This window comes from Equus quagga, chromosome 12 (assembly GCF_021613505.1).
Source record: "Equus quagga isolate Etosha38 chromosome 12, UCLA_HA_Equagga_1.0, whole genome shotgun sequence".
Classification (NCBI taxonomy): Eukaryota; Metazoa; Chordata; class Mammalia; order Perissodactyla; family Equidae; genus Equus; species Equus quagga.
Genome location: NC_060278.1, coordinates 21,696,607 through 21,708,868, shown reverse-complemented (window position 1 = coordinate 21,708,868; position 12,262 = coordinate 21,696,607). Strand labels below are relative to the sequence as shown.

The window sequence follows — 12,262 nt, the reverse complement described above, 5'->3', positions numbered from 1 at the left end:
AGTTTCATACAACATGGACCAAATGATCTGGAAAAGCTTAAATCTTTAGGACCTGAATCAAAATTATCACAAGACATCCTAAACACACACATTTTAAGTTAACAAAAAATTTGATAAAGACATTTATAAACACTATGTACACTTTATAACATTAAACTGTACTTACTTAACACCATATCTGTCTCTAAACATAATATGGTCCCTAAACGTGCGGTTGACATCAAGGTCTATTTGTCTGATATCAGGTGAACAACCCCGCGCTCTGTGTTTTAATTTCTGAAGAGAAAAGAGAGGGGAAGAAAGTACATTTTTATGGAAATCAGTTGTTGAAAAGTCTATGACAAATAGTAAGATAATTCTCATTTAAATACTTTTTTTGGTTGAGGAAAATCATTCCTATGGTTCAAAAATGAAAACAACATAAAAAGGTCCATAGTGAAAGGCTTCTCTCTCATCCATGCCCCCATCTCTCACTCCCATCCTCTCCCTCCTCCCACCGCCTCTTTTCCCTCCCATACTGTCAATACAGTTGGATTTGAATTTGGGATAGAGCACATTCTGGAGTTTGCACCACTGAGACCATGTGAAAGTTCTTCACAGTTGAGCCATGCAGTCCACTATGACTTCTTTTTTCTTTCCAGTACAATATTTTTGCTTCCCTTGGAGTTAATCATTGCCTTGTTTCTTGATTTGCTTCATTTTCTACATACTTATCACTAATTCAGTCCCAAACTCACTTTAAGTTGCATAAATCTCCTCTGGCGATATTTAAATAGAACAGGTATTCTCCCACTTTCAACCTCTTGCAGACATCTCTCCCAGAGCTTTCTGACCTGCTCCAGTCTGGCTGGGTGACCGCTGGGCCTGCTGCGCAGCTGGTGTCTTGTGAGGGGAGGGGTCCCTTTACCATCTGCTAGGCCTACTCCTTTGCTTGGGTCCCCTGTTCCCCAGATCTCACCTCTTCTTTCTTGGTTTCCCTTGCGCTGGAGGAGCACACCCTCCAGTAGCTCCTGTGAAAGGGTATATGGAAGATAAATTTTTTGACAGTTTGAACATTTGATAATTCTACCTTCCTATTTAACTTTCTGGCCATTTTAGAATTCTAAGTTGGAAAATATTTTTGCTCAAAAGGCACTTCCTTCACTGTCTTCTAGCTTCCAGTGTTGCCACTCTAATTCTGGTTTCTTTATATGAAATTTGCTTTTTCTCTCTAGAAGCTTATAGGAGTTTCTCTCTCCATGTTCTGAAACTTCACATTTCTGTTCTTGGTTTGGATCTATTTTTATCCACAGGATCAGGCACTTAATGAATGTTCTCAATCTTAAATACTCATACTCACATCTCTTAGTTCTGAGAAATTGTCTTCAGTAATTCCTTTGTCCACTTCTACTCCTCCTCTCCTATGTTCTCGTTTTCTCTTTCTGGAACTCTTATTATTACATTGTAGGATCTCCTGGGCTGTCAATTAATTTTCTTCTATTTTCTCCACTATTTTTCATCTCTTTGACTTTAATCATCTACTTTCTGGGAAGTTCCTTCAGTTGCTATTTTCAAACACTCCTCTAGAATCTTTCATTTCTACTATCATTTTTTATATTCATAAGCTCTTTGTTGTTCTCGAATGTTCCTTTTTAGAGCATTCTCTTACTTGTTTTATGGATGTAATATTTTGATCCCTCTGAAGATATTAGTGAGTTTTTTTAAGTTTTCTTCTCGCTCGATAGTCTCTCACAAGTTGCTTTTTTCCATTTGTTCTTGTCTGGTTTTCATGTTGGCTCCTTTCTTCAGATGAATAGTGGCATTTCGTGGTCTGCTTATATTTAAAGCAGAACCCTAAAAAGCCAATGGAAAGCTCTGTATGCAGACATGGGGCTTCACAACTGTGTCTTCACTGCACAGTGACCTGCTGTGCTGTTTCACTGGGGTTCCCCTGAAGTCAGAATATCTAGATTTGTTTTCTTAGGCTGGTCATATTCCCTGGAGAAGGCTCTTCTGATCTCCTGTCTGGAAGACAGGCACTTGGCTGCCAAAACTCCGGGACCCAAATGGAGGAAAAGGCTGGACCGCCCCACCCTCAGAACACTCGATTCCTCTGTGCTTTCTTTACAGCAGCCCTGCCCTCGGCAATGTCTGTGTTCTCTCCAGTTCAGAGGCCCCCTGTTTTATCCTCTCTAAACAGTCATGCTCCAGTCTCGGGCCAGGCTTGGAGTGGGACGAAGGGGCTCTAACTGCTTCCGCAATCGACTCTGAACCACTTCTACTGTCTTTAGCTTCACCTCCACTTTCAGAGGTGCCTGGAGTTGGCAATTACCAAGCATTTTGGGGATTTTGAGATGTAAAGCAGGCTGCTTCTCCAGTTTCCCACTGCCAGCTTGGATTTAGTTTTCTCAGGTTCACTAAGTTTACTAAATGTTTGAATTCTGGTTTCCAAAAATTGGCAGCTGTTATCTCTTCTCCCCTTTTCTTATTCCTTGGGGTTTGCCTTATAAAAAACTCTGCTGTCAACTTAGTGGCATTTCAGGGGGAAGGGAGCTAAGAGTACGTTTAATCTCCCAAGTTGAACCAGATGGGAGATTACATGCTTAAGCATAATTAAACATCGATACACATATGTCATATTGACTCATTTAGCAAGTACTGATAATATGTATTTCTGCCTCAATCAATACAAAAATATATATATAAAAACATAACTGTTAATTCCTGACAAGCTAAAAATGAAAGAAGTAGGCTCTCTGGAATATGTGTGTGCATGTTACGAGTTTTGTGAGTACGTGTCTATTTGTGCTTTGAGGTGGGAGCTCAGAGAAAGGCAGCTTCTGTAGCTTTTCAAAACATGAAGAATAACCACAGTACACTTCGGAGTTCTGGCGACCAAGGAAGATATTTACACTATTGTGCTAGAATCATATGACCACTAAGACATTACCATATGCTGCCTCTGATGAAAGTCAGTCCAGAGGACGCTACAAAAATTTACCTTTAAAAATAATCATCTGTATGTGTTCTTTAAATATTTTTATATTTAATATATCACTAGATGCAAGAAAGTCAAATAACAATGAGACATAATTAAAAGAACAGGAGAAAGTTGCAGATAAGAGCAGCAGCTCAGGAGCCAGGACAAGTTCACCAATCCGAGAAAAATCTTAGCAGGTTAAGAAAAGGTAGATTTACTCCTACTGAATTCCCACCTTGAAGAGAACAATTTATACTGTATTTGGAGAGGGAGTAGGAAGGAGCGACTGGGAAAGGAAGACAGTTTAATGATGCTTGGGAAACTTGCAGTAAAAACAATGTTTATGATAGTATTGGAAATTATAAGCTTGAAAGTATTGATGGGCAAATCATTTCTTTTACTGTTGTTACTGTATGATTGGTTCTTACTAAATGATTCTCTCATATTAACCAGTACCTGGATAATTTTATTCTATGTAGAGAAAGTCTAAAATATAACTGAAACCACACTTCTACTATTAGCATGTGTACAGGGTTGAATAGGGACCCCCCAAAATTCCTGTCTACCCAGAACCTGTGAATGTTGACTTGATCTGGAAATAGGGTCTTCGCAGATGTAATCAAGTTAAGATGTGATCATACGGGACTAGGGTGGACCCTAAATCCAGTGACTGGTGTCCTTACAAGGGTGAGATACACTCACACAGGGCAGAAGGCCACGTGAAGCGGGAGGGGGAGGCTGGAGTGATGCAGCTCCAAGCCGAGGAACGCCAGGGATGGCTGGTGACCACTAGAAGTGAGGAAGAGGCAAGGGAGGATTCCTCCTTAGAGTCTTGAGAGAGCGCATGGTCCTGCTGACACCTTGATTTCAGACTTCTAACCTCTAGAACGGTGAAAGAATAAATTTCTGCTGTTCTGGGCCACTCAGTTTGCGGTACTTTGTTATGGTGGCCTGAGGAAACCAATACAGCATGCTCAGGAAAAGTAATTTTCTTTATTTATTAATTAAAGAAATATTTCCTGAGTACCTACCATATGCCAGGTGCACTGTACTAGACGCTGGGGTTAGATTTTATACATGTTCTCTCAGACAGCATTTTCAACACTGGCTCTAAAACTATGAGACTAAAAGCAAATATCTAATCAACAAACTAAAATAATTTAAAACTCTAAAATCCTGAGACATAAACTCATAGTCTCCGTAGGGTCCAAACAGCAAATTTTAAAAATCTTTTAGTCACACAAAATAAGTAACTCTTTAAATTAACCAGTATTTACTACCTTTCATCTTGATTAAATTTTATAAAATATGTATATATACATATATACATGAAAGAGAAAATATCAAGAGTATTCCAAAGCCCCTTTTATAATTGGTATTGGGTTTCGATGATAAATAATTTTTCTTTTATCCATTTTATTCTATTTTAATTTATTCTATTTATATACATTTCCTATTTCAAAATGATTTTTAGATATAAGCTTTTTATTTCTTTTAAAGGTTAATATAAAATTTAGGTCTAGAAAAGGTATAGCTGAGATGACAACGAGGTAAACAATGCATTAGCTAATTTTGGGAAAGTATTACTCATCACTGAGTGAAAAGTTGTTAAATAGAAAGTTATTTTTATTAATAAATAATAAAACCTAGAGATACCCTAATAATCTTGGAGGAAAATGCTCCTTTTTCACTCTTAGATCGAAACATTTAATCACATACAGGCAGCAGGTGAATAAACTGAATTCTGCTGTTATTTTCCCATAAATTCTAAAAGTGATACTATAGATCTCTTTATTAATACTACATTTCAAATGAGCAGCTACAATCAGTCAATTTTCCTCACAAATATGTTCCAACATTGATTGATTATTTATTTGAAAAGCAATCTATGCTTACTGATTCATACAGAAAATACTATTTTTACTGAAGTATTTGTTTAAAATTTAGGAAGCAAGTTGCAATAAACAAAACAATCAAGAAAAAGATAATAGGTCTATAAAACCTAATGTCATATAATTTTAATATAACTTCAAATGATACACATATCTAACATCACCTTGAAAGCTAAAGAGATAGATTTTACTTTTCAATTTCAAAATAACAGGTTGGTTTTAGATACTCACACTGTAAAGGTCTCTCGTTTCTTCTTTCATTTTAGGGATCTCCAGGAGTAGAGCCCAGACTTCACCTCTGAGCTGGAGTGGGATTCCTTTGTAAATTCTCCTATGAAACTGATCAAAAGAAATATAAATTGAAGGTTATAAACTGATAAAATTTAGACTAGTCCCTTAAACCAAACTAATGAATGTTAGTCTTTTATTTTCAAAGCATCCAAGATAACTGATACATTGTAACATGGCACATTTGGATCCTATCATCTCTACTTCTCAGATCCTAACAGGGAGATAGATACAAAGAAAGGTGGAATAAACAAATGAGAAAATGTTAGGAATGCCTAGTACATTAGTATTTTCATTCTACTACAAAGGTACTCCTTAAGTAGCATGAAAGCATAATCAGGGCTCTTTTTTAAGTTGCGAACATTTGATTTACACTTTCCCTGTTGACATAATTAACTAGTTCCACATTTCTTCCTATTTCCTCATCCGACTAAAAGGCTCCAAATAGCAAAAAGGTTGCCATGTGCCAAAAGTCTCTTCATGGAGCATAGAGGGCTCTAATCGGAATCTCTTCCCCAACACCTTCTCTCTGGGGCTCTCTAGAACATAGCAAGCTCTTTCCCTTCTATCTCATAACTCAGTTAATTCCACCCACACCTTCAGTTCTCTCTCTCACACATATACACACTCACTCTCCCTCTTTCCTCTCCTCTTTTCAATTCTTGACAGTTTCTTCAGGAAAATCTGTATCTTTTTCTTACACTGATCCTATCTGATCAGATCAAAATGGCAATAAATCGAAGCCAACCCTGTGGCATAGCGGTTAAGTTCAGCAAGCTCTGTTTGGTGGCCTGGGTTTGTGGGTTCACATCCAGGGCATGGACCTACACCACTATAGTCAGCCATGTGATGATGGTGACTCACATACAAAGTGGAGGAAGATTGGCACGGATCTCGGCTCAGGGCTAATCTTCCTCAAGCAAAAAAAGAGGAAAAGTGGCAACGGATGTTAGCTCAGGCTAATCTTTCTCAGCAAAAGAAAAAAAAAATACTAGTAAGTCTTCATCAAGAAGGAACACCACCACTTTTGAAAGAAATGAGGCATAAATCATCAGTATTATCAACTCTTTGGGTCCTTGAAAGTATACTGCTGCCACTCAAGAATCCTAAGACTCAATATACTTCTTGTTAATTCTAATTTTTTCCTCAAGGCTAATTATTCAAAATAACATACGCACCTATTACAGTCATTACAAAGTTGTGCATAATAAAACTTTGAAACTTAAAAGCAGATGTCCAAACAAGGAAATGATTAAGCAAATTATGGCAGAAATCTTACGGAGGTAAGACTAGGTACACAATTACCTATACAATTAAAATAGTATATTTAAATAGTATGGTTAAGAAAGTAAGATGCAAGTTCTAATAATTGAAATGCTGACGAGCTATGAACCAACAAGCAGAACTTCAAATTCTAGTATTATACTACTTAGATTTTTTAAAACCAGATCTTTAGTAACTAAGTCACGATGTAGCTTTAAGAAATTCTGAGTATGTGGTTCAAATGAGTGACACTGTAGAACAACTTTTATTGTGAAACAATGAACACTGTGAAGTTGATTCAATTAGATAATTACATAATTTCAGTTCTGTTCTTTTGGTATAAACATAATATGCCTCAAGTTTGACATTTCAGCAGATAGTGACTAGAATCATCAAAATTTTAACTCGTGCTGTAGCTCTAACTGGAAGAATCTAATACAGAAAGGCTCTGTGTAAATGAGACTGCTACTTGCAACATTTCCCATGTACTAAACACTTAGCACCATTAATTACAAACTGAGTATGGTAAAAAAACAAGAGAATTTAAGATTTATTTTCCTAAAGAAAGTCTGTCATTTCTATTCATCTCAAAATTATAATACATAGCACTTTTTAGTGGACTATCATCCACTAAAAGTAACTTCAAATTATCTCCTAAATTTCTAGAATAAATATGCTGTACTGTAAACATCTGATAAAAATACATCAGAAACTGTGGAAATTACTGCAAATGTGAAAAGTGAATTGTACTAGTCAAGTAGAATAAGATGGCAGGTAAACAGATTAACTTCTATGGACCTGAATCTCCATTAGACTAATGTTTTTCAATGAGTAAAATAAGAGCTCTGAATTATATTTCTTGAAGTATATTACTTGAAAAGACTTTAGACATCATTTTATTGCTTTCATTCAACTCTGTATTCAACAATTATATATAAATTGATGCCCATTATTCATCCTGAAGTTAAATCCAAAATTAAAAAATCAGTTGAATGACTATGATTAAATTAAGAAGAAATAATAGAAAGCTTTCAGGTAGAAATAAAAAGTCAATGGTCCCAGTGCCACTCCAGGACTAAAATGAAAAGTGAGGCACATATGGAAAAGAGTGACAAAGGAACACTGCTGCACGGTCACTGTTATCATCAACAGCAACAATTACAGCCAACTTTCACTGAGCATTCACTATGTACAGGAGACTACTTGAAGCTATTTACAGATATTTATCTCATTTAATCAAATCAACAACTCTATGAGACACTACTACCTCAATTTTACAGCTGTTGAAAGTGAATCACACAGAGGTACAATAATTTGCCCAAAGGCACACACAAGATGTTATCAGTTAGTAAAACATACTGATTTTACTTTTTAAAAATCACAAAGACCATCTTTCCAAGACCATGATGCATGTAGTATCCCTTGTTCTGCTCAACTGGACTTACTGAAATACGTGTAACAGAAAATATGAAGGAAATCCAAGAGTAGGAAGCATTAAAATAATAATACGATTGCACTTAAACCTTAAAAGAAATATGAAAAGGGATGTATCTGGAATTCAAGCTGTAGGAAATAGCAAAATGAAACATGTACACAAAGTCACGCATAGTAGAAAAAGAATTAAATTATGAGACCCTAAAATCCAAATTTTAAGTTATGCTTATTGTTTTTCAAACACTTATACTGTTGTGTGACGGACTGACATCATGGTACCATAACTTTCCTCACAAATTTTCAACTACCATAGAAATTTTGGAAATTTTGTAAAGCAAAGCAGGAATTATACCAAAGCACAACAGTTATAACAAAATTTGCGTACTCTCCAGAACACAGTTCAGTAGTCCAGTTTACGTTTGTTGAGAATCTTTCCACTGACAAAGTAGCATCCCATATTTTCTATAACAATCCGTAATGCAGGCTGAGCGAGTGCTGTTCCACTTTAAATGGAAGGAAACCAAGGCGCAGAGAAGCGGCTTGCCTAGGTCAAAGAATTCCATCTTCTCACCTCTACTTCAGGCTATGTCTACCAAATCACACTGCCTCTTAGAGATCACAGCTTTAGTAAAGCAGCAGAATTTATCCGCAGAAGGTGATAGCTGTTCCACCCAACGCACAAAGGAACACCATTCACTCATTCATTCATTCTGAAAAGAAACGTTGTAATGACTGCCTACTTTGTGGTCCACTTACTGGGTAACCGGCTACAAACAGGAAAAGTTCCCTGGGCGCACAGTGCAGCGGGGAAGATAAATATGTAAGCAGACAATTATAACATAAAAAGACAACCCTTAATAATAAAACAAAGTCACATACACCAACTGCTATCAGAGCTGAGCACCACATCCTGATGGCAGAAGTCGTGAAGGAGATAGACTCCCCAGAGGCGGGCCAGGGCGGTGAAAGGGGAATGGTAGGCACTACACCTAGAGCCACAGGAACGGTATCAAAGGGCAGCTGGCCTTATGTAGCAGGACGCACGAGATCCTAAGAGGGAACCCGAAAAACTCTAGGGATAAAGGTGTTGGGGGTGAGAGCAGTGAATCTGCTGTGCTGGTCACTTTTTACTGGTCCAACAGAGTGGCTCTCATCCTGAGACTGTTAGAGATGCTATAACGGAAGAAAGGAGGAACGAATTCTACATGAGAGAGTTAGGAAAGATTTCCTTTAGAGAAGATGACAATAAATTCAATACTGAAGGAGACGTAGGAATTTGCCAGGAAGGCCAAATGAGGGCAGGGATGAGGATAAGGATAAAGATGAATCAATAGTAATAACAATGTTAATAACAGTCAACACTAAGATTTTCTGATTATTTATTAGGGGCTGGCATATGTGCTTCTAGATCAATTTATTCCAATATTATTACATTCCTAAAGAGGTAGGTACTATTATTATCATGCCCATTTTACGGATGAGAAAATTAAGACGTAGAAAGGTAAACTAACTAGCTCAAAGTCATACAACTGTGGAAGAAAAACTGAAATTCAGTCAGTCTGACTTCAGAGACCACAGCCTTAACAACCATGATATAGAATGTCTATGGCTGGATTTTAATGACATTTTAATATTGAAATTTGAAAATCAGTATCTTTAAAATTCTACTACAAATTTATTTTATAGATAATATAAAATCTTGAAAAAATAATAAATTAAGGTTGCCTGAAATCTACCTTTTGCTTTCAGTATCTTTGTTCACTTGCCAATAGAATCAAGCAGTCTATTTCAGTCACACAGATGCATTTAAAAATCCATCAACTAAAAAAAAATTCCATCAACTGACAAAGATTTTCAATACTTCTAACCTTAGTGATTTCAAAATGGTGATAAATGTGCCAGTCCACGTCATCATGGCTGCCAGTGAGCAAACTTAGTCCAGCAAGTTTGCCCCACTTCTGTGGAACTTTCAAAAGTGCAAGCGTTCGCCACGAAATAAACGTCCACTCTCTGAGCTGTTATGCTCTTTCCTGCCCCTTCATTTCCTTCAATCATCCCTGTTCCACTGGCTCCTTTGTCTCTGCCTCCAAATAGGCATGAGTCTCCTGGTCTGGAACAGTCTTCACCCATCCACAAGGCCCTACTGCCTCTTATAAGTGCATTCTATTTCCTTCTGACCTTCTACTGACGACCACCAAAAGGGAAAGCCAGGCTAAAAGACGGTACAATAAACAAGCCCTGGAGTCTGGATGTGGGATCTCTTTCTTATCACTAACAAGCTGTATGGCCTTGGGAAATTTATTTCTAAACATTGTGCCTCCATTTTCCCATAAGTAAAACAAAATGTTGGCTAATATGAGTCCATTAGTTATTTGACCAACAACAACAAAAATATATGTATCTAGACAAATGGATAAAGAAGATGTGGTACATATATACAATGGAATACTACTCAGCTGCAAAACAGAACAAAATCATTCCATTTGCAATAACATGGATGGACCTTGAGAGAATTATGTTAAGTGAAATAAGCCAGCGAGAGAAAGATAATCTGTGTATGACTCCACTCATATGAGGAATTTAAAACTATGACCAAGAACAGTTTAGTGGATACCAGGGGAAGGTGGGGTGGGGGGTGGGCACAAAGGGTGAAGTGGTGCACCTACAACATGACTGACAAACATTAATGTACAATTGAAATTTCACAAGATTGTAACCTATCAATAACCCAATAAAAAAAATATATGTATCTATTGTAAGTACTCTGCGAGACATAGCTTAGACACAATCATATCATGACTAGTTAAATCATACAGGTCTCCAGTTAGCAGAGATAACGTCACTTCTTAGTTTACAACAGACTATATTTTAAAACTGCAATACTACTGTACATAGGTGGCAGTGAGAACTGAGTCACAGTGTTCACTGTGACAACACACAGACAACACAAACAACCTTAACGGAAACTTTTTTCACTTTAAGCTCATATTCCAAAAGTCCAAATATTCTCTATCAGAGTTATATTTTTATTTCAAGATATTTTTAGAAATTTCTTTGTATTACTACTCTATAAGTAAGGAATCTACGGAGGGAAAAATTACACTACCTCTTAGAGGACAAGAAAATATACACTACTTTTTCACTTAATGCAATTGAAAACTAGGTATGAAGTGAAAGCAGCAATTCTTTTAGACAGTGCATTCTGTTTCACACTGAATTGGACCATATATATCATCAAATAATTCTAGCATTGTAGTTGTGGAAAAGTGCTTTGAAATTATACATCAAAGAAGTAGTGTTGTTAAAATCTCTCTTAATGGGAACTACATTAGCCAGAGTTGCTGTCAGAATAATAGCCTAGCAGAATTGCTCATGTTTATAGAGGCTTACATACTCTCATAGATATACATATACTAGAGAAGAACAAGCCATAAAATTCTACAAATGTTTCATTAGACTGAATGTGAGAATAAAGCGTAAGTACAATGCACTGAAATTTATCCTGTAATTACCACTTGAGCAATCTTTCCACAAAGACATAAGGTAAAGTAGCTGTCAATTTAGGCCAGTCTGAGAGACAGCAAATATGAAACAAGAGTACAGGTGTTGTAACTAACATTCTACTTTGAACTGATTCCTCTTAAAAACATCTTGAGTTCTAACCCAGTGCTAAAACACACAGACAATAAAGTCAGCAACACAAAAATGAACTCGCTCCTAAGGAAAATAAAATAAGAGTCTAACAGACTTTAAATAAGGATATTTAGGATGCTCAAAAAGAAAAGTGATGTTAGTCCTGAGAGATCTCCCATGACAAAACGATTTCGGTGGTTGAGTAAATGTCATGCAGTTTAAGGTCCTTCGTAAAAATTTCTACCACATGTTATAACGTTAAAGATTCTGAGGAGACTTGTAGTATGTAAAGCTTGCTTCACTCTGTTCAGCTCTAATTTTCCCAATTTTATTTAACCAGAGAGTCCTTTTCTCATGCAATAACAAGTAACACTTATTGACCGCACACTAATTGTCAGGCACTGTTCTATGCGCCTTACATGAATTAACTTATTTAATCCTCAAAATGATTCTCTGAGGCAGGTATTATTATTATCCCCATTTTACAGATGAACAAACTAGGGCAGAAAAAGGTTAAATATCCTCTCCTAGGTGACACAGCTAGTAAAGTGACGGAGCTGGAGTTTGAAGCCAGGATAGGCTGGCTCCAGCATCTATTGCTTAACCACTAGGCAATACTGCTTCTATGTGATAGCCATTAGAACCCAAGGAAGTGACGCTCCCTGGAATTCTTCTTGGCAAATGCTGACATAGAACAATTTATATCTATGCAAAACGGGAAAAGAAATATTACTGAGAAAAGAAGTGTGAGGAAACAAACCAAAATCCTAGTTACCTCAGTTGTGTTTTGCTG

At 36.8% G+C, this 12,262-nt stretch overlaps 1 protein-coding gene across 5 annotated transcripts in view; it reads right to left on the bottom strand.

Annotated features, from left to right (window-relative positions):
• The window catches only part of USP6NL (USP6 N-terminal like), a 256,580-nt gene that overhangs the window by 33,270 nt on the left and 211,048 nt on the right, over nt 1-12,262 (bottom strand). For all 5 annotated transcript variants that reach the window (XM_046678691.1, XM_046678690.1, XM_046678694.1 and 2 more), the window contains 2 exons: nt 5,083-5,190; nt 167-276 (listed from right to left, as the gene is read on the bottom strand). In XM_046678691.1, coding sequence (XP_046534647.1) covers nt 167-276; nt 5,083-5,190 — 218 coding nt within the window. The remainder of the gene's footprint in view (nt 1-166; nt 277-5,082; nt 5,191-12,262) is intronic.